Genomic DNA, 23,933 nt, shown 5'->3' with positions numbered 1-23,933 from the left:
AGTGATTAATCAATGAGCGTATTTTCTGTGGAACGTTTGATGGCGAGGAATGATCCGTTTACAAAAAAAGTAAATGAACTGATCACTCCTCTTGCTGGGCTGCGACGTGAATATTACATAACATACATTTCACCTCACTTCAAACCTGGATTCAGATGAAATGATTACCCCAGACACAAGACATGCCAAATGAGAACCGTTGTCAGGAGGTAATCTGAGTAGTGCTACCACGAACTATACCTGTAATAGGTTCATTAACTAAGCTTCTAGTGAATGGCAACAAAGACACAGGTGTAGGGTTATGCCAAAAACGTGGATAACAACAAGAGATAGCAATCGTATTATCCGCGCAATCCAAAATCCGAAAATGCTTTCACTGCTGGGATACTATGAAAATAAACTGACGGCCAAAAGAAACGTTACCAACGATATTTCTAGGATAAAATATGACCAACACAAATTGAAGCAGCAAATAACAATTGTATTGTAGAAATTCATCATTCAGAACAGTAAAATACGAATTTACTAATTGAACAACAAAGTCCTTGACCTCCAACAGGGACATTTCTTGACAAGGGGTCATTCGTCCAGTATTCGATCAACAACATTGGTTACAACTTTAAGGTGACGACGGCCCAGACCGTTCAATACGGGATATGACCTCAATGAGCGGCAATGCATCTTTGAATGTGGCGTCGCACTGAGTAGACAAGCGTCCTCAGATCGACTGCAGGTATCCGATTCCATTCCTAACAGAGGGCAACGATCAACGCTTGTCTCGTGAAGGGAGGATGTTGACGTTTCCGAAGACGACGCCCCAGCTGGTCCCAGAGATGTTCTGTGGGTGACAGATCTGGTGATCGAGCTGGCCACGGCAGGACAGTCACGTTGTTGGCGTTGAGAAAGTCTCTAGTAATACGGGCTTTATGGGATGTGGCGTTATCTTGTTGGAACACCGTCCGTTGTTGACGCTGGATGAAAGGAAGAACCACTGGCCGTAAGATATTGTCAATGTAGCGTTGTGCTGTCAGATTGCCTTCGATGATGACAAGTTCCGTCTTCTCGTCCCCGCAAATGTCGCCCCAGACCATCACACTTCCGCCCCCGTAAGGTTCCACCTCCAGGACACAACAAGGAGCCGTACGTTCACCACGTCGTCGATAAACTCGCGTCTGCCCATCAGGTTTGAAGAGTTGGAACCCTCTCTCGTCACTAAACAGCATTCGCCGCCATTCCCTTTGTTGCCATCGCTGAGTTTGCCTGCACCACGTCAATCTGGCACGTCGATGTTGACGGGTCAAGGTCATGCCCTTGAAAGGTCGTCTCATCACTTTTTGTCTGCTGACCGGATGTCCTAAGCTGTTGGCAGCTGATGACGTCACAGTAAGAAATCTGTTCCTCAGATGAAGTACCCGTAAAAAGCGGTCATCTTGCGGGGTCGTGACCTTTGGTCTGCCACTTCGTGGTCTGTCTGCGGTTCTGCCAGTCTGTCGGAGACGTGCAACCAGTCTGGTAATGGTCATCTTGGAGCAGTTCATGTTAATGGCAACCGCTCTCTGTGTCGCTCCCATCTGCAGCAAACCTCTGGACAGCGGTCAGTCTTGGCATGTTCGTTGGTGTTAATCATTGCAACCATAGATAGGGAACAGATCCCTGCGTAATTTATACCCGGAAATTGCACGATAATTTTGGAAAGAATGTTTTAAAAAATTGCTGAAAAACACCAATATTTCCCAAAATCCGCAAAGCACGTACAAAGAAAGAAAGAGAACATGAAGGCTGTATTCGTGAAATGTGTTTTTTACTGTTTTTGAACAGGTTGGCATCTTTGTTTCAAAGTGGCAAATCAGTTAATGCTGGTAACGTTTCTTTTGGCCCTCAGTTTATAACCATCTTGGGTATTTCCAAATAACGACATCCGATGAGCTTCCATCGTTCTTTTTGTCCGTTTGTTTAGGCTGAAGAAATTAATTAACATGCGCCCTTTGTCTGAGATTCAGAGATTACCGGTAACCAATCAGTGTTCTTGAACACGGTAGTCCAGTCTCTTATCACGCTCGACCGCCTCCGTGGTCTAGTGGTAGAGCGTCCGCCCGGAGAGCGGAAGGTCCGGGATTCGATCCCCGACCGCGTCATTCCAAAAGACGTTTAAAGATGGTACTTTTTGTTACCCTGTCTGGCGCTCGGTATTAAGGGACTAAAACAAGGACTGGTCGGCTCGGAGTCAGTATACTGTGTCTGAGTGGGGTATTCATGTTAAACTGCGGCATGGTATCTGAGTGAGCTAGCACTATAAATCGGCATCAGTCCGAACTAGTACAAGAAGCCACACAAACACACACACGTACATGCACGTCGCTATATAAGTGCAATAATCTTGGACGCGACGTTAAACCCCATTTCACCTCACCTCACCTCTTGTCACGCTCAGTTGCGTCAGCGAGCAAATCGGCAGATGGTCAGCCCAAGCTGGCAGTGTTAGACAGCCAAGAAGAAGAATAGTGCCCCTATAAACCGACAAGCCGGGATATAACTAAAATATAAATACTGTTCAAAGCAGTGTTAAGCCAAACGCACTCACTTATTCAGAGACATGCCGGTCCCCCAGGCTGGATATTGGGGGTACTTTTCCAGTATAAGCATGCCTGTCATTTGGATGTTAAGGCCGCAATAAATTAATAGATTTTTCTTTTATGCCTGAATTACAATTTGCACTCTGTTGTTCATCGGTTTACATAATAGGACTCCGGAATCAACCTATTCACTTCCTCACTCATGCGCTAGTAATATGTCAATGTTTTATTGATGTTTATTTTATTCTAAATAGCAGTGTTCTTGAGAGAAATGTCGATCATCAGGCCTGAAAACCTGTCCTGTACTGGTCTAACACGACAAACAGTTGAAAGTACATATTGGATTTGGAAAATCATAGAGATAGGAGTGGAACGTATAATTATATAATTTAAATGTATCGACATACAAAACATAAAAACGACTTGGTTCTGCAATTATTTATTTTCAAGTATTAAGAAGAAAACATTATCATATCATCTTAATGCACTGGGTTGGAAAGTATCTATTCAGCATCTGAAACAGAAAATGCACACGTGATTAAGGTGCCTAAGTCGTATTAATCATCATGGTCGGAATAACATATGACACATAATTCAGAATTGAAGGTTATGACGACAGTGCCTCAAGTGGGCAAATTCCATGATGCACGAAGCGCTTCAGGATTAATATTTTCATGGAGGCATTGTCTTCATCAGCTGATGAACGTCAACAAATACAACTTCGATCTATATTTTCACAGACAGCATCAATCTGGATATACATAACTCATTACAAAGCAATACATTTAAACACCAAACTATTTTTTTTAAATCGAACTATATTAACGAGGTAAAGTTGGAATTGGATGGAAATCCAGACCCTGTTGATGTTGAAAATGGATCAATATGAAAGTTTAACCTCGGGTGTGAGTCATACTAAGGCTAGATGACGGGGATTATCACTTGAGGCGGCGCGGTTGGATTCCGTGATGCAATACAAAACAGTGTGGAGCTTAGTCATTTCTTGTAGTAAGTAGAGCATTCTCTGTTGTAACTTCGAATTGACGTTTCATTTCGGTGATCGGATCATGATGCGCCATACATGCACAATCTGTCTAAAAGGAATTGCCGTGTGATGATACCTTCCCTGATTGCCCTATTTCTGTTTCTCTCGTATTCACACGACATACGACGTTCATCGGGAAATGAGCGACAGTAAGCTCGGTAGTGTTCATCAGAGTGAGGTAAACCGATACTGTCAATAGTGTGAGTAACATTCGATTAACGATCAATAATCGATCACCCACCCTGAGAGAAAAGGTCTTCCACTCCTCGGATGAACTCGTCGTGACTAACGACTGAATCACCTGAAACACATCATGACGAAACATCGCGTTATCATTATAATAGTGTGTGAGTGAGTTGGGTTTAACGCCGTTTGTAACAGGTTTCCAGTTATATCGCCGTGTGTCAGCTTAATGTGGGAGGAAAGCCTGAAGTAATGCAGGTCTCAGACGTTTACCACTTCGATGAAACCCACGAGCACGGGTATGGTGTTCACAAACCTAGAAACATAATCGGGGCAAAACGGGATTCGAACCCACAATCATGCGTTTCTGGCGTGCCCAAGGGACGCACAGAGGATCGCGGCGCCTTAGACGACTGGGCCACCCGTGCCCCCTTATTATTTTAATAAATGAAAGAGACAGCCTTATAATTCAACTCATAACTTGGCAGCATTAGAATTACCAAATGCTTAAATAATTACAATTATCATAGCGACTATGTGATCTTGAAACATACTGGTCATGTCATAAATAACAGGAATCGTCCTTAGTTCTCTTAACGTCAATCACAATTGGAAATCATACACATGGCATGTATAAAACTATACTTCTGCTGTCTTTTTACTTACCGTCCATGTCAACCATTTGCAGGATCTGTTCCGCATCGCGTTTGTCGAACAGATTCTCCACTTCTGATTGGTCAATGTTCCCATCCTCATTCAGATCAGCAGTGGCAAGGTCATTTTGTATATCTGGAATATACATGTATTTGACAGTTTCCATGAAAACATTCGCTAACAGATCAATGTGTTTTTAGTCCTTAACAGTCTCATCAAACACATAAATAATACATGTTTTTCCTGTTCTCGGGATTACATAAAAAAAACTCATTGTATGAATGGTATGAAGGAATGTCGTTTATGGAATTTGTTGCAGTAAATTTGTGTTGAAATCTCACAACAATGATTATGATTAATTAAATTAAGATACATGCTGGTAGAGTGAATTCTTTAATTTCTTTTTTCCAAATGCAGAATAGTAACCCTTACCACTAAATATGCAGATACAGTTAGGAGATAAACCTAATGTGTTTTAAAATTTGAGGTAGCTTAACTGTAAGTTAGAAACCTTTAATTTTAATTTCAAAACACAATAGATATATCTGTATCTACCAAGACGACAAGAGCAATTTCAAAACGGTACTCTTTATTGTGAACGCGCACTAGTGTCATGGGTCAACAGGCCAGCTATCTTAGAACGTGCCGAAAAGGAGTCACAGATTGCGTTATATATTCTTGACTAGTTCCAAATAATGGTTACAGAGTAACAAAAATTCCACACGAATTGATAAAAAGACCTCAATAGATATATATATAACTTCACCGCAACCTGTTGCATATATGCATCGCGTCCGTGGTCAAGAGGTAGAGAGTCCGCCCGGAGAGCGGAAGGTTCGGGGTTCGATCCCCGGCGGCGTTATACCAAAAGATGTTAAAAGATGGTACTTGTTGTTACCCTGTCTGGTGCTCGGCATTAAGGGGCTAAAGCAAGGACTGGTCGGCTCGGAGTCAGTATACTGTGTCTGAGTGGGGTATTCATGTTAAACTGCGGCATGGTATCTGAGTGAGCTAGCACTATAAATCGGCATCAGTCCGAACTAGTACAAGCAGCAACACAAACACACAAACACGTACATGTACGTCGCTATATAAGTGCAATAATCTTGGAGGCGACGTTAAATCCCAATTCACCTCACCTCACCTTTTGCATATTTGCATTGTTTGAACTCGACCAAATCGTTTTTTGAAATCAAAAGGACATCTTCCATCCGGCTGACCTGTTTCTCAAATACGTTATTAAACTATACTACTACTTTAGTTATTTTGAAGGTGTACTTATGTACCAGTTTTCTGAAATACCTACCCAGAAACAATAATACAATAATACATATTCATATTACTAGCTCTTCACCCCAAACTTGGACATGGCTGAATTGACCTTCTACTTTTACTCTTTACTGTTCATGACTTCAACAATAGTTGGTGACAGTGCTATTTACTAATTACATGAACCCAGAGGATAACCTCGACCTGAAATAATGTTCACAAATAACGTGATGCTTTAATGATGGATATGGCCGAAACCTCAGATCATTGCCAATGGAACCACCCTGAAATAAGGCTGATTATCGTTTTATCTCCGATTCTGTATCCCTGACATATATAGTGGTTGGTGTGTTTTGCTTAACAAGTGTGTTTTCTGAAATTTATTTCATCATAGTTGTAAGCTGTTCTTCTGATATCGAACGTATACAACTTCGATAATTGTTTATCGGCAGCCATTGTTATGTGCATCAATGTGTAGGCAATCGATAGATCGATGTTGTCATATGCATGGTTTCTGTGTGAAAAGGCAAGACAATTCTTCAGTGCCATGGTAGAATACAGGTTGGTAGATTGCGACCTATTTTTTTTCAAATACAGTAGTAGTTCTTAATAGTAGTTCATAACAATAAATGAAGTTGCAATTATTCTATCAAGTCAAGATGTACTACTATTGTCAATATGTATGTTGATATAGCAATAGGAATTTCATAGAATGCGGGTCCAGATAAATTCCAAGGAAACACTGTTCAAATGCACGTCACATAATCGTCGTTTTACCTCGCTTTCCTATCAGTCCCAGTCTGGCAGCAATGCCAACTCCAGTGAGAACCTTTCTGCCTCTGATACGGAGCCATCTGCGACGGCGACGACGACGGAATAATCCTTCCGTTGGGAGAACAATCAAAGCCATCAGGAGGAACACCACGAGCAGCCTCATCTGGTCAAATGAAGTAAACATCTGGTGATGTATAGCATTCACTATTTAAAAACATGGGAGTCCCTTGACAAATTGCACGAAAACCTGTGTTCCTAATCACAGTGCTGTGAAAACTATGACATTACTTTCTTTGGGCTGGCAAAAGGATGGACAGAGAAATAGCCTTTTTTCATTGTTGAGCTGGTTATGAATCCAAAACATAAATATCAGCGCGAATGTTGTTGGTTTTTTTATGTAACCAATCATTCGTTCATTTATTTAACTGTAGGCAAGGGGGTTGGTTGACATGAAATACCTTTCAGTTACTTTTGGTAGACACGGTAATTTGGAAGCAGAGAAAGATGGGAAAAACAAATAAGCATATAGACATTCCGTTTGAAAACTGAGGATTTGTAAACGTCAATTACTGTAGGTCTGAATGCACCAGAGACTGTTAACCCTAAGGTCATTAATAGACACAAAATTAAAAATTCATTAAAGAATATTTACTCATCAGAATCTTTGACGAATCGTTCAAAACACTGTTTCAGCTTGAATAGAATCTACAGATTGACTTACCTTCAGACGAATCTCGAATTCGGATGTCAGAGACTCATTACTGACTGGGTTATATAGAAGGTAGAAGATCACTATCACAGCTGAGGTGTTTGATGTGATAAACGATGAATAATATATTCACCTCCACATCAGACACCCCAATATGTCATTAATCAGCACTGTATAATTGATACAATTATAGAACTATCAATTAGGATAAGTCATTTATGGTCATGTATTTATGACATACTCTTCATTACATGTACTCGAGTATTTATCATTTTCATGTTTACTTTCCATATATAACACATTATCTGTAGACAACAAATTCATTATTAAACAAAATTTGTGTGAAATGCCTAATCTGTCAAGGCTCAAATATCAACCATGAAATATCTAGATGTATTTTAGGGAATTAATTATCCAATTACTTGAAACACATATGTGACAAGTAATAATGGCAACAGGCACACTAACCAGTGACAACTTCAGACGTAGCCACGTTTTGTCGTCAGCACATCAATCATGTCCTACTACATCCTGTCAGAGGTGTGTCAGGTGTCGACAAGGGACTTTATGATTCACTCCGAGTCACACATTTCATACGTCCACCAGGATCTAAGGTCTCTGTTCAATGATCTATCACCTCAGATTGTCTGTCACATGACCAATTCAATAGCGAAGCTTCGGTTGTGCATTGTGGAATTTCTAATTCGTATTTCTAATTTGATATGCATATATTCAGAGGTCTAGCTGCTGCTGATATATATAAATACGACAGAGTAATGTGTTGGTGCCGGCAAAACAATGTTCACTCTCTTCAATTCATATTCACCTCTCCCAGTCCCGTTTATTGATATGAACGTTTAAAACTCGTTGGTAAAACCATCATTACACAGACTTAGCCGATCGGTCATTATATCATACACGATGACACTATTCTCAATGCAACTATATTAACATGTTATAGCCTGTAATAAGTCTGTGTTCAAGAGAGTCAGGATCATCAAAAAGTTCTGAGTTTCTTTATTTTATTCTTGAAAGAGAGTTTTATAAATGTTTAACATTGTCTTGTGTTCAGAACTTTGTATTATTTGACATTCCTCCATTTTTAACATTTGTTCCTCTAGTTTTATGTTGTTAAAACAAACTTCTACCAAGAATTGGGAAAACACTCGAGTTTGATTGGTCAGTCAGATGTATTAAGTCACAATAAATCCCCTCTTATAGAAACAGCAGAAACACCGCGGAAGTTGATGTTTTTGGAAAAGAACTTCTTGTCATTGTCGGTAGACATATTTAAGTGATAATATGTACAAGGATAGGCCACAAAATGCCCTTACCACAATATTCAAATGTGTAATTTAGCGTGTTAGGTCCATAAGGAATAGAATCAGGCTACTCCGTGATGTTATGTTTAAACCAAGAAAGAACACAAAACTTGTTAGCGTCCTTCCTCTTTCTATTTGCCGTACACGTGTCAGGAAATAAACACTACCACAAAACTATGCGATCATGAAATATAGATGGGACTGCCAACACAAAACCCAATGCCCCAACACAATCGTGTACAGCAGAGACATTGCAATTAGACCATGCAATTCATCCGTGCACTGGCAGGGGTCAACTTGATTTTGACACTACAGTTGAAGGTTATCACGTCGTCCTGAGCAATAAGCATTATTAAATTTGTTAAATCTGTAGTAAAATGTTAGCCATATGCTCTTATTGTAATGCAGTATTTGTGATCAGATTTGGAATGCACATGCTTCGTCTACAACGTGATGGACGCCTGAGTTCTATTGAAAACTGGTAGAACTCAGCGAGAGGTAGCCACATTGTTCAATGGGTCTTATAATTAGTCCGTGATTTGCAGACTTTGGAACAGGTTTTTGCAGACAAAATGTCAATGCTCGGCCCTGCACAGGGGCCCTCGGTCAACAACACAAGTCCATGATCGTTAAGAAATTGACCCGAAACATCCAATCAAATTTACTTGCGCCAGGCCACCAGAATTAGAACTTGTATGCTTAATTGCTTATTCCGCGACCAGCGTTGACAAATCGACACAGTCCAAACCATACACCAATGGATTTTACAGTTCAATTAATGTAATGTCTTGTGTAATGCTTTCAGATCAGTCCAGATTCACTCCGGACCTTCAGGATAGACGTGGACGAACGAACATCATGCGAACATAACAGATTTGTTTTTTGTCTTTAATGATATGCCAGGACGCCATTACATATTGTCCCAGGACGGGTCCCTGGACAGCACAACCGAGACAACATACGTGCACCAATAGTTGTGCCTTTTGCCCTCTATACTCGTCCACATTTTGTCTTACAAGACGATAATGCTCTTGCCCACCGTGCATGATCGTAACTGGCTACCTCCAGCCGCAAAACATCACCATGCAATGTCCATTCATGAGTCCTGACCTTTCCCCATATAGAACACGCCTTGGACATGATCTGGAGACGAGAACGCCCACGTTAAAGGTATATCGCTACGTTAGCCGAACTTGGTCAGGCGCTTCGAGTAGGCAGGACACCCAAAAATTGTCATTGTGAGATTAAAATTGGTCCATACCACGCCGTATAAACGAATGAATTGTTTGATAGGCATTTCTTAGAAGTTGATGGATGACAAAGTAGACAGAATTTGTGGAGCACAACGTCTTTATTTTACTGTAAAAAATTATAATTAGGAATTGGTACCGAAAACAGTTTAAGATATAAAGGGTGCAATGTGATTTATTGCACTTAAAACCAAGTATCATATTAGTTATATATTTATTATTATCAGTTATTACACAGTATACCTCTGTATGGAAAGGAATTTATCTCGTCTTACACAAATCTAACTATTTGTACTCTCGAAATTCACAGTGAATTTCATGATCATGATTCACATTTACCAACTTTACGGTAGGAATTCTTTATTTTAGGACAACACAAATCCCATCTTTTTACGTGTCCACGATCTCGACATGAGTATTCACTGCATTTGATAGTACAGAAAGATGTTGAGCTTTCAGAATTTTGTATCCCCCACAAAGGGATTGGCTCGTTTGCCGTTGGCGTTGGCATTGGCGTTGGCGTCGATGTTCACATCCTTTTCCGAGCAATAACTTCAAAAACGTTAAATGTTTTTTCAGCTTAACTTTGCTAACTTTGCTATAATTTCATTTTTTTTAAACTGATTTTCTAATTCTTTTCTTACTCATATTTGTAAAAATTATGTTGTTTTTTATAGTTGCAAACAACACAAGGCTTGTTTCCGGGTCAGAACTTAAAAACCTTTCCGCATTTGTCAATGAAATTTGGCATATGCATTTGCCATCAGCTTAACTGGTGTCTGTTGCTTTTCATTTTTGTATTATTTTACTTTGTTACGTCACCATTAAAACAATTTGGATCTAGTCTCAAACAACTCTAGGCTTCGTGGAGGTAGACATGTGCGGTGGCCACATGCTCAACTATTGCGTTTTCATATTTTTTTCACACCGCCTCCGTGGTCTATTTGTAGTGCGTCTGCCCTGACTGCCGGAGGTCGGGGGTTCGATCCCCGGCAGTATCATGCCAAAATACGTTAAAATATGGTACTTGTTAACCTGTCTGGCGCTCGGCATCAAAGGGCTATAACAAGCACTATAAAATCGGCATTTGTCCAGACTGGTAAAAGCAGCCTCACACACGCACGTGCATGCACGTCGATATATAAGCGCAATCATCTTGAACGCGACGTCATTTTTTTGTATTCCCATAGAAACAGTCTCGAATCAGTTTGAAGCAAGTAGCGTTTGTTACCCACCAAAGCTCCACAGCAAATGAATATTCTGCATAAAACCATGAAATGTGTCCAGGCTATAATTTGCATGAAACCATGAGATTTTTCCAGACGATAATTGTTTTTCGGATTTGCAAACACATTTATAGTAACTACTTTAAATGTATTGGATTTCCATAAATGAACAAATGTATTAAAAAGGACACAACGATCATCAATCACCTGTGACAATGTGCCGTCTCTATGTCATGTAGTACTGACGCACTAGTAGCAAGCTGCAAGTATTGGGATGACCGTTTGACTCATGAAAGTCCGATGAGCCGTACTCCGCGGGTGTATTTTGTGCGATTGCTATCATTGCTTGATAATATGTAGAGCAGACATCCACGAAGCCATGAAATATGTTGCATACGCCGTCAAACGAGGAACATGGCGATTATGTCCCTCACAAGGAAATGTTTCCCTCTCCTCGGAGCCTGGCATCTCCCTAACCGTTAGTTAAAAATAGAGATCACAACAAAATTGCGGCCAAATGTACATGTATTCACGGGCGATTGAGCAACACAATGAAACAAACCCGTGAAGTATCATTGCTTGTTGGAAAATGTATGCCTCTGACATTTATTTGTCGTGACCAAGCTCATAAAGTTCACATCGGCAAGTTAATTTTCCTTTTATGCCTGAATTACAATATGCACTCTGTTGTTCATAGGCTTACATAATAGGACTCCGGAATCAACCTATTCACTTCCTCACTCATGCAACTAGTTAATATGACAGTGTTTTATTGATGTTTATTTTATTCTAAATAGCAGTGTTCTTGAGAGAAATGTCGATCATCAGTCCTGAAAACATGTCCTGTACTGGTCTAACACGACAAACAGTTGAAAGTACATATTGGATTTGGAAAATCATAGAGATATGAGTGGAACGTATATATAGTTTAAATGTTCTGACACACAAATAATAAAAACGACTTTGTTCTGCTATTATTTATTTTCAAGCATTAAGAAGAAAACATTATCAAATCATCTTAATGCGCTGGGTTGGAAAGTATCTATTCAGTATCTGAAACAGAAAATGCACACGTGATAAAGAGGTGCCTAAGCCTTACTAATCATCATGGGCGGAATAACATATGGCACATAATTCAGAATTGAAGTTGTATTTGTTGACGGTCATCAGGTAATGACGACAGTGCCTCACGTGAGCAAATTCCATGATGCGCGAAGCGCTTCAGGATAAATATTCTCATGGAGGCATTGTCTTCATCAGCTGATGGACGTCAACAAATACAACTTCGATCCATATTTTGACAGACAGCATAAATCTAGATACACATAACTCATTACAAAGCAATACATTTAAACACCAAACTATTTTTTTAAATCGAACTATATTAACGAGGTAAAGTTGGAATTGGATTGAAATCCAGACCCCGGTTGATGTTGAAAATGGATCAATATCAACGTTGAACATCGGGGTTGTGTTTGAGTCATACTAAGGCTAGATGACGGGGATTACCACTTGAGGCGGCTCGGTTGGATTCCCTGATGCAATACAAAACAGTGTGAAGCTTAGTCATTTCTTGTAGTAAGTAGAACATTCTCTGTTGTAACTTCGAATGGACGTTTCATTTCGGTGACGAGCCATACATGCACAACCCTATTTCTGTTTCTCTCGTATTCACACGACATACTGACGTTCATCGGGAATTGAGCGACAGATAGCTTGGTAGTGTTCATCTGAGTGAGGTAAACCGACTGTCAATAGTGTGAGTTGCATTCCATTAACAAACAAAAATCGATCACCCACCCTGAGAGAAAAGGTCTTCCACTCCTCGGATGAACTCGTCGTGACTAACGACTGAATCACCTGAAACACATCATGACGAAACATTGCATTATTATTATGATAGTGAGTGAGTGAGTTGGGTTTAAGGCCGCTTTTAACAGTTGTCCAGTTATATCGCGGCGTGTAAGCTTAATGTGGGAGGAAAGCCCGAAGTGATGCAGGTCTCAGACGTTTACCACTTCGGTGAAACCCACGAGCACGGGTATTGTGTTAACAAACCTAGAAACATAATCGGGGCGAAACGGGATTCGAACCCACAATCATGCGTTTCTGGCGTGCCCAAGGGACGCACAGAGGATCGCGGCGCCTCAGACGACTGGGCCACCCGTGCCCCCTTATTATTGTAATAAATGAAAGAGACAGCCTTATAATTCAACTCATAACTTGGCAGCATTAGAATTACCAAATGCTTAAATAATTACAATTATCATAGCGACTATGTGATCTGGAAACATACTGGTCATGTCATAAATAACAGGAATCGTCCTTAGTTCTCTTTACGTCAATCACAATTGGAAATCATACACATGGCATGTATAAAACTATACCTCTGCTGTCTTTTTACTTACTGTCCATGTCAACCATTTGCAGGATTTGTTCCGCATCGCGTTTGTCGAATACATTCTCCACTTCTGATTGGTCAATGTTCCCATCCTCATTCAGATCAGCAGTGGCAAGGTCATTTTGTATATCTGGAATATATGTGACAGTTTCCATGAAAACATTCGCTAACAGATCAATGTGTTTTTAGTCCTTAACAGTCTCATCAAACACATAAATAATACATGTTTTTCCTGTTGTTGGGATTACATAAAAAAAACTCATTGTATGAATGGTATGAAGGAATGTCGTTTATGGAATTTGTTGCAGTAAATTTGTGTTGAAATCTCAAAACAATGATAAAGATAATTAAGATACATGCTGGTGGAGTGAATTCTATAATTTCTTTTTTCCAAATGCAGAATAGTAACCCTTACCACTAAATATGCAGATACAGTAAGGAGATAAACCTAATGTGTTTTTAGATTTGAGGTAGCTTAACTGTAAGTTAGAAACCTTTAATTTTTATTTCAAAACACAATAGATATATCTGTATCTACCAAGACGACAAGAGCAATTTCAAAACGGTGATCTTTGTGAACGCGCACTTGTGTCATGGGTCAACAGGTCGACAATTCTTCAGTGCCATGGTAGAATACATGTTGGTAGATTGCGACCTATTTTCTGTTCAAATACAGTAGTAGTTCATAACAATAAATGAAGTTGCAATTATTCTATCAATTCAGGATATACTACTATTGTCAATATGTATGTTGATATAGCAATAGGAATTTCATAGAATGCGGGTCCAGATAAATTCCAAGGAAACACTGTTCAAATGCACGTCACATAATCGTCGTTTTACCTCGCTTTCCTATCAGTCCCAGTCTGGCAGCAATGCCAACTCCAGTGAGAACCTTTCTGCCTCTGATACGGAGCCATCTGCGACGGCGACGACGACGGAATAATCCTTCCGTTGGGAGAACAATCAAAGCCATCAGGAGGAACACCACGAGCAGCCTCATCTGGTCAAATGAAGTAAACATCTGGTGATGTATAGCATTCACTATTTAATAACATGGGAGTCCCTTGACAAATTGTACGAAAACCAGTGTACCTAATCACAGTGCTGTGAAAACTATGACAGTACCTTCTTTGGGCTGGCGAAAGGATGGACTGAGAAATAGCCTTTTTTCATTGTTCAGCTGGTTATGAATCCAAAACATAAATATCAGCGCGAACGTTTGTTTTTTTATGTAACCAATCATTCGTTCATTTATTTAACTGTAGGCAAGGGGGTTGGTTGACATGAAATACCTTTCAGTTACTTTTGGTAGACACGGTAATTTGGAAGCAGAGAAAGATGGGAAAAACAAATAAGCATAATTATAGACATTCCGTTTGAAAACTGGGGATTTGTATACGTCAATTACTGTAGGTCTGAATGCACCAGAGACTGTAAACCCTAAGGTCATTAATAGACACAAAATTAAAAATTCATTAAAGAATATTTACTCATCAGAATCTTTGACGAATCGTTCAAAACACTGTTTGAGCTTGAATAGAATCTACAGATTGACTTACCTTCAGACGAATCTCGAATTCGGATGTCAGAGACTCATTACTGACTGGGTTATATAGAAGGTAGAAGATCATTATCACAGCTGAGGTGTTTGATGTGATAAACGATGAATAATATATTCACCTCCACATCAGACACCCCAATATGTGATTCATCAGCACTGTATAATTGATACAATTATAGAACTATCAATTAGGATAAGTTATTTATGGTCATGTATTTATAATGTACTCTTCATTACATGTACTCGAGTATTCATCATTTTCATGTTTACTTTCCATTTTGTAACACATTATATGTAGACAACAAATTCATTATTAAACAAAATTTGTGTGAAATGCCTAATCTGTCAAGGCTCAAATATCAACCATGAAATATCTAGATGTATTTTAGGGAATCAAATATCCAATTACTTGAAACACATATATGACAAGTAATAATGGCAACAGGCACACTAACCAGTGACAACTTCAGACAAAGCCACGTTTTGTCGTCAGCACATCAATCACGTCCTACTACATCCTGTCAGAGGTGTGTTAGGTGTCGACAAGTGACTTTATGATTCACTCCGAGTCACACATTTCATACGTCCACCAGGATCTAAGGTCTCTGTTCATTGATCTATCACCTCAGATTGTCTGTCACATGACCAATTCAATAGCGAAGCTTCGGTTGTGCATTGTGGAATTTTTAATTCGTACATTGTATAACTAATTTGATATCCATATATTCAAAGGTCTAGCTGCTGCTGATATATATAAATACGACAGAGTAATGTGTTGGTGCCGGGATAACAATGTTCACTCTCTTCAATTTATATTCACCTCTCCCAGTCACGTTTATTGATATGAACGTTTAAAACTCGTTGGTAAAACCATCATTACATAGACTTAGCCGATTGGTCATTATATCATACACGATGACACTATTCTCAACGCAACTACATTAACATGTTATAGCCCGTAATAAGTCTGTGTTCAAAAGAGTCAGGATTATCAAAAAGTTCTGAGTTTCTTTATTTTATTCTTGAAAGAGAGTTTTATAAATGTTTGACATTGTCTTGTGTTAAAAACTTTGTATTATTTGACATTCCTCTATTCTAAACATTTGTTCCTCTAGTTTTATGTTGGTAAAACAAACTTCTACCAAGAATTGGGAAAATACTCGAGTTTGATTGGTCAGTCAGATGTATTAAGTCACAATAAATCCCCTCTTATAGAAACAGCAGGAACACCGCGGAAGTTGATGTTTTTAGAAAAGTACTTCTTGTCATTGTCGGTAGACATATTTAAGTGATAATATGTACAATGATAGGCCACAAAATGCCCTTACCACAATATTCAAATGTGTAATTTAGCTTGTTAGGTCCATAAGGAATAGAATCAGGCTACACTGTGATCTTATGTTTAAACCAAGAAAGAACACAAAACTTGTTAGCGTCCTTCCTCTTTCTATTTGCCGTACACGTGTCAGGAAATAAACACTATCATGAAATATAAATGGTATAGTCGGTCTCAAAGAAAGCTCAGCTTTAAAAAGGGACTGCCAAAACCAAAACCTAATGCCCCAACACAATCGTGTACAGCAGAGACATTGCAATTAGACCATGCAATTCATCCCTGCACTGGCAGGGGTCAACTTGATTTTGACACTACAGTTGAAGGTTATCACGTCGTCCTAAGCAATTAGCATTATTCAATTTGTTAAATCTGTAGTAAAATGTTAGCCATATGCTCTTATTGTAATGCAGTATTTGTGATCAGATTGGGAATGCACATGCGTCGTCTACAACGTGATGGACGAATCAGTTCCATTGAAACTGGTAGAACTCAGCGAGAGGTAGCCACATTGTTCAATGGGTCTTATAATTAGTCCGTGATTTGCAGACTTTGGAACAGGTTTTTGCAGACAAAATGTCAATGCTCGACCCTGCACAGGGGCCTCGGTCAACAACACAAGTCCATGATCGTTAAGAGATTGACCCGAAACATCCAATCAAATTTACTTGCGCCAGGCCACCAGAATTAGAACTTGTATGCTTAATTGCTTATTCCGCGACCAGCGTTGACAAATCGACACAGTCCAAACCATACGCCAATGGATTTTAGAGTTCAATTAATGTAATGTCTTGTGTAATGCTTTCAGATCAGTCCAGATTCACTCCGGACCTTCAGGATAGACGTGGACGAACGAACATCATGCGAACATAACAGATTTGTTTTTTGTCTTTCATGATATGCCAGGACGCCATTACATATTGTCCCAGGACGGGTCCCTGGACAGCACAACCGAGACAACATACTTGCACCAATAGTTGTGCCGTTTGCCCTCTATACTGGTCGTGCATGATCGTAACTGGCTACCTCCAGCCGCAAAACATCACCCTGCAATGGCCATTCATGAGTCCTGACCTTTCCCCATATAGAACACGTCTTGGACATGATCTGGAGACGAGTACGCCCACGTTAAAGGTATATCGCTACGTTAGCCGAACTTGGTCAGGCGCTTCGAGTAAGCAGGACACCCCGAAATTGTCATTGTGAGATTAATTCGGTCCATACCACGCCGTATAAACGAATGAATTGTTTGATATGCATTTCTTAGAAGTTGGCGGATGACAAAGTAGACAGAATTTGTGGAGCACAACGTCTTTATTTTACTGTAAAAAAATTATAATAAAGAATTGGTACCGAAAACAGTTTAAGATATAAAGGTGCAATGTGATTTATTGCACTTAAAACCAAGTATCATATTAATTATATAATTATCATTATTAGATATTACACAGTATACCTCTGTATGGAAAGGAATTTATCTCGTCTTACACAAATCTAACTATTTGTAATCTGGAAATTCGTAGTGAATTTCATGATCATGATTCACATTAACCAACTTTACGGTAGGAATTCTTTATTTTAGGACAACACAATTCCCATCTTTTTACGTGTCCACGATCTCGACATGAGTATTCACTGCATTTGATAGAACAGAAAAAGATGTTGAGCTTTCAGAATTTTGTATCCCCCACAAAGGGATTGGCTCGGTTGCCGTTGGCGTTGGCATTGGCGTTGGCGTCGATGTTCACATCCTTTTCCGAGCAATAACTTCTAAAACGTTAAATGTTTTTTTCAGCTTAACTTTGCTAACTTTGCTATTTCAATTTTTTTAAACTGATTTTCTAATTCTTTTCTTACTCATATTTGTAAAAATTATGTTGTTTTTTTATAGTCGCAAACAACACAAGGTTTGTTTCCGGGTCAGAACTTAAAAACCTTTCCGCATTTGTCAATGAAATTTGGCATATGCATTTGCCATCAGCTTAACTGGTGTCTGTTGCTTTACATTTTTGTTTTTTTTTACTTTGTTATGTCACCATTAAAACAATTTGGATCTAGTCTCAAACAACTCTAGGCTTCGTTTCCGAGACATAACATTCAAACTAATGGGTTTTTTTGCGTGGAGCTAGACATGTGCAGTGGCCACATGCTCAACTATTGCCTTTTCATATTTTTCAGACCGCCTCCGTGGTCTATTTGTAGTGCGTCTGCCCTGACTGCCGGAGGTCGGGGGTTCGATCCCCGGCAGTGTCATGCCAAAATACGTTAAAATATGGTACTTGTTAACCTGTCTGGCTATAACAAGCACTATAAAATCGGCATTTGTCCAGACTGGTAAAAGCAGCCTCATACACGCACGTGCATGCACGTCGATATATAAGTGCAACTATCTTGAACGCGACGTCATTCTTTGTATTTCTTGTGTCCCCATAGAAACAATATCGAATCAGTTTCAAGCAAGGAGCGTTTGTTTCCCACCAAAGCTCCACAGCAAATGAATATTCTGCATAAAACCATGAAATGTGTCAAGACTATAATTTGCATGAAACCATGAGATCTTTCCAGACGATAATTGTTTTTGTGGTAGTGACGCACTGGTAGCAAGCTGCAAGTATTGGGATGAGTCCGTTTGACTCATGAAAGTCCGATGAGCCGTACTGCGTGCTGTATTTTGTGCGATTGCTATCATTGTTTGATAATATGTAGAGCAGACATCTACGAAGCCATGAAATATGTTGCATACACCGTCAAACGAGAAACATGGCGAGTATGTTCCTCACCAGCTGGAAAGGTTTCCCTCTCGCCGGAGCCTGGCATCTCCTTAACCGTTTGTTAAAAATAGAGATCACAACAAAATTGCGGCCAAATGTACATGTATTCACGGGCGATTGAGCAACACAATGAAACAAACCCGTGAAGTATCATTGCTTGTTGGTAAATGCATGCCTCTGACATTTTTTGTCGTGACCAAGCTCATAAAGTTCACATCGGCAAGTTGATTTTCCTTTTATGCCTGAATTACAATATGCACTCTGTTGTTCATAGGCTTACATAATAGGACTCCGGAATCAACCTATTCACTTCCTCACTCATGCAACTAGTTAATATGACAATGTTTTATTGATGTTTATCTTAATCTAAATAGCAGTGTTCTTGAGAGAAATGTCGATCATCAGTCCTGAAAACATATCCTGTACTGGTCTAACACGACAAACAATTGAAAGTACATATTGGATTTGGAAAATCAAAGAGATAGGAGTGGAACGTATATATAGTTTAAATGTTCTGACACACAAATAATAAAAACGACTTTGTTCTGCTATTATTTATTTTCAAGCATTAAGAAGAAAACATTATCAAATCATCTTAATGCGCTGGGTTGGAAAGTATCTATTCAGTATCTGAAACAGAAAATGCACACGTGATAAAGAGGTGCCTAAGTCTTACTAATCATCATGGGCAGAATAACATATGGCACATAATTCAGAATTGAAGTTGTATTTGTTGACGGTCATCAGGTTATGACGACAGTGCCTCACGTGAGCAAATTCCATGATGCGCGAAGCGCTTCAGGATAAATATTCTCATGGAGGCATTGTCTTCATCAGCTGATGGACGTCAACAAATACAACTTCCATCCATATTTTGACAGACAGCATAAATCTAGATACACATAACTCATTACAAAGCAATACATTTAAACACCAAACTATTTTTTTAAATCGAACTATATTAACGAGGTAAAGTTGGAATTGGATTGAAATCCAGACCCCGGTTGATGTTGAAAATGGATCAATATCAACGTTGAACATCGGGGTTGTGTTTGAGTCATACTAAGGCTAGATTACCACTTGAGGCGGCTCGGTTGGATTCCCTGATGCAATACAAAACAGTGTGAAGCTTAGTCATTTCTTGTAGTAAGTAGAACATTCTCTGTTGTAACTTCGAATGGACGTTTCATTTCGGTGACGAGCCATACATGCACAACCCTATTTCTGTTTCTCTCGTATTCACACGACATACTGACGTTCATCGGGGTATGAGCGACAGATAGCTTGGTAGTGTTCACCTGAGTGAGGTAAACCGACTGTCAATAGTGTGAGTTGCATTCCATTAACAAACAAAAATCGATCACCCACCCTGAGAGAAAAGGTCTTCCACTCCTCGGATGAACTCGTCGTGACTAACGACTGAATCACCTGAAACACATCATGACGAAACATTGCATTATTATTATGATAGTGAGTGAGTGAGTTGGGTTTAACGCTGCTTTTAACAGTTTTCCAGTTATATCGCGGCGTGTAAGCTTAATGTGGGAGGAAAGCCCGAAGTGATGCAGGTCTCAGACGTTTACCACTTCGGTGAAACCCACGAGCACGGGTATTGTGTTAACAAACATAGAAACATAATCGGGGCGAAACGGGATTCGAACCCACAATCATGCGTTTCTGGCGTGCCCAAGGGACGCACAGAGGATCGCGGCGCCTCAGACGACTGGGCCACCCGTGCCCCCTTATTATTGTAATAAATGAAAGAGACAGCCTTATAATTCAACTCATAACTTGGCAGCATTAGAATTACCAAATGCTTAAATAATTACAATTATCATAGCGACTATGTGATCTTGAAACATACTGGTCATGTCATAAATAACAGGAATCGTCCTTAGTTCTCTTAACGTCAATCACAATTGGAAATCATACACATGGCATGTATAAAACTATACCTCTGCTGTCTTTTTACTTACTGTCCATGTCAACCATTTGCAGGATTTGTTCCGCTTCTCGTTTGTCGAACAGATTCTCAACTTCTGATTGGTCAATGTTCCCATCCTCATTCAGATCAGCAGTGGCAAGGTCATTTTGTATATCTGGAATATATATGACAGTTTCCGTGATAGACTTCCCTGACTGAAACATGTATTTCTAGTCGTTAATGTAAACACTTCTCACCGTAAGGATAAATCGTACATACTTCATCTGTTGACATAACAAAACTCATTCATGAATGGTACTGAACTATGTCGTTTATGAAATGTTTTACAGCATATTTTTTGTTGAAATATCAACAACATTAATATCAAGATAATTCAGATGTATGCTGGTAGAGTTTGTTCTATTTCATTTTCAAATACAGAATAGTAATTCACACCAACAAATGCAGATAAAATTATGAGATAATCCTGTCGTTATATTTACATAGAAACCTCTTTTTTTAATTTGGAACCATGCGCAAATAGAGTCAACAGGCAAACTATCTTGGAACGTGCCGAATAGGGGCATCTGGTAGATACAAACATATAAATTATTACTCAAGCTCAAGATTAATTACTTCATGTATGCTTAATTGCGTCCGTTCTGAATGAGATTTCATTATATTTCATAAGCTTGTCTTCCGATATCGAACGTACACATTTCTTAAGGGTTATCGACAACCATTGTTGTGTGCATCAATGTGTAGACAATCGATAGAGCGATGTTCTCATATGCAAGGTGTTTGTGTGAAAATACATGTTCATTAATTTTTCAGGTATGAAAGAAATTATATGCTTGAATTTGACCAATCAGAATCAACCATTCTTCAGTGTCATGGTAGAATACATGTTGGTGGAGTGCAATCTATTTCCTTTTTTCGTTTACAAAAGAGTAATTTATAACTATAAAGTTACAATTGTTATACTCAGAGGTTGTAGATATTTAAGTGTGTGAAGATGTGCTTATTAAAGAAATATAACGTCACACTTGCCATTTGTCACTGTTGATATGTTTTAGCAATAAGAAATCCATAGAATAGAGTCCACACATATGTGCCTATCAAGCACTGTTCAAGATCTGATGGATGTCACATATTCATCGTCTTACCTCTCTTTCCTATCAGTCCCAGTCTGGCAGCAATGCCAACTCCGGTGAGAACCTTCCTGTTTCTGATACGGATCCACCTGCGACGACGACGACGACGGAATAGTCCTTCCGTTGGGAGAACAATCAAAGCCATCAGGAGGAACACCACGAGCAGTCTCATCTGGGCAAATAAAGAAAACATCTGGTGTTGTGTACTGTATTCACAATAGCACGAGAGTTCCTTGAGAACTTGCACAAAAACCCGTGGATCTACACGGGGACACCTAACTCATTTTTAGAATTGTTTTGACAGTACTTTCTTTTGGCGGGCGAACGGGTGGACAGACGAAAAACTCTGTTGCATTTTTGAGCTGGTTATGAAACAAAAACATAAATAACAGCGCGAATTGTTTTTTAGAAAATCAGTAATTCGATCATTTCTTTAACTGATATATATTAAGGCGATCGAATGGGTTTACATGAAGGATATCTTAGTTGCTTTGATACTTTTAGTTTCATTTTTGGTAATTTTGAAGAAGATGAAGATGAGAAAAACAAAAAATTATATAGACAGTGGGAGACTAAGGATTCTTATACGCACATAGATCTGTTTGCATTAATCACTCTTAGCCTACAGTTTAATAATAGACACAAAATTATAAATATCATTAACGCACTTTCCTTATTAGACGAAAACTTTCAACCACTGTTTGAGCTTGAATAGAATCTACAGAATGACTTACCTTCAGACGAATGTCGAATTCGGATGCCAGAGACTCATTACTGACTGGGTTATATAGAAGGTAGAAGATCACTATCAAAGATGAGTTGTTTGATGTGATAAACGATGAATGATAGTTTCAACACCATATCAGACATCACAATATGTGACTAATCAGCACTGTATGATTGATAACATCATATAGGTATCAATTAGGATATGTCACCACGTCAACACAGATAATTGTTTTTGTCATGTCTCAATAAACTATGTTATATTGGGTGAGGATGTATTTTGTCTGAATTATGATTAAATGTACCGCCTTTAATTTGTTCCTACTTGCCATTCCGCATGAAGACAACCTACTGGCAGTTTAAGTTTGATTATATCATTAGTTCTGGTCCTCTGGGTCTACTTTTGCATAGGCCAGCATTCTGTGAACTGATCAGGGTGTATTATGTAGTCCTTGTTACTCCAGTATTTATAATTCATGTTTTCTTTCCATAAACTCCACATTTATGATCTATAGATAACAGATACATTATTAAAAGCGGGACTCAACTACCAACCATGAAATATCTAGCTGTATCACAGAGAATCATGTATCCAATTACTCGTAACACATATATGACAAGTTATAATGGCAACAGCCACTCTGACCAGTGACGACTTCAGACTTTGCCTTGTTTTATCGTCAACATATAAATCACGTTGTACTACATCCTGCCAGAGGTGTCGACAGGGGAAGTCGTGATTCACTCCGAGTCACACTTTTTATATCAGGTTTGCTGTCCACCAGGATATTATGTCTATAGCCACTGATTTATCCCCTCAAAATTTCTGTCAACATGATAAACGGAAGATGCAAATTCAAAGGAATCGATTAGAAATTGCCATTAGTCCTATATTCCTTGCCAAACTGGCCAATAGTTAAGGTATCATAAGGACTAGTAGAAATTTTATATATATATATATATTACATATGTATATGATCAAATGTTTCAGTGCACACTTAATTATACTGCTCTGGAAAGTAGAATTTAATCGTCACCCATACCATATTTCCTTT

General features: G+C 39.1%; 2 protein-coding genes and 1 long non-coding RNA gene across 4 annotated transcripts; all 3 read right to left on the bottom strand.

Moving 5' to 3' along the window:
- Window positions 1–2,996: 2,996 nt before the first annotated feature.
- LOC139475058 (uncharacterized) lies at window positions 2,997–7,248 on the bottom strand. Of its 2 annotated transcripts, none has more exons than XM_071258288.1 (5): window positions 7,220–7,248; window positions 6,502–6,661; window positions 4,468–4,590; window positions 3,860–3,919; window positions 2,997–3,087 (listed from the first exon to the last, which is right to left on the bottom strand). In XM_071258288.1, exons 2-5 carry the CDS (start codon window positions 6,659–6,661, stop codon window positions 3,077–3,079), a joined length of 354 nt encoding a protein of 117 aa, XP_071114389.1. In that variant the 5' UTR covers window positions 7,220–7,248; the 3' UTR covers window positions 2,997–3,076. The 2 variants fall into 2 exon arrangements, with proteins under 2 accessions (XP_071114389.1, XP_071114388.1); XM_071258287.1 differs by lacking the exon at window positions 7,220–7,248 and adding an exon at window positions 7,151–7,210.
- A 6,169-nt stretch (window positions 7,249–13,417) lies between these two features.
- Window positions 13,418–14,987, bottom strand: LOC139475144 (uncharacterized). The gene is made up of 3 exons (XR_011654015.1): window positions 14,969–14,987; window positions 14,250–14,409; window positions 13,418–13,536 (listed from the first exon to the last, which is right to left on the bottom strand). It is a non-coding gene; the product is annotated as an uncharacterized lncRNA (long non-coding RNA).
- Window positions 14,988–19,616: 4,629 nt separating this feature from the next.
- On the bottom strand, window positions 19,617–22,964 carry LOC139475043 (uncharacterized). The gene is made up of 5 exons (XM_071258266.1): window positions 22,887–22,964; window positions 22,165–22,324; window positions 21,051–21,173; window positions 20,443–20,502; window positions 19,617–19,704 (listed from the first exon to the last, which is right to left on the bottom strand). Exons 2-5 carry the CDS (start codon window positions 22,322–22,324, stop codon window positions 19,694–19,696), a joined length of 354 nt encoding a protein of 117 aa, XP_071114367.1. The 5' UTR covers window positions 22,887–22,964; the 3' UTR covers window positions 19,617–19,693.
- Window positions 22,965–23,933: the final 969 nt, after the last annotated feature.

Source organism: Haliotis cracherodii, unplaced genomic scaffold (assembly GCF_022045235.1).
Source record: "Haliotis cracherodii isolate W230 unplaced genomic scaffold, xgHalCrac1.p SCAF_3, whole genome shotgun sequence".
NCBI lineage: Eukaryota > Metazoa > Mollusca > Gastropoda > Lepetellida > Haliotidae > Haliotis > Haliotis cracherodii.
Note: the sequence above shows the minus strand (reverse complement) of the source record. Positions and strands in the feature narration are given on the sequence as shown.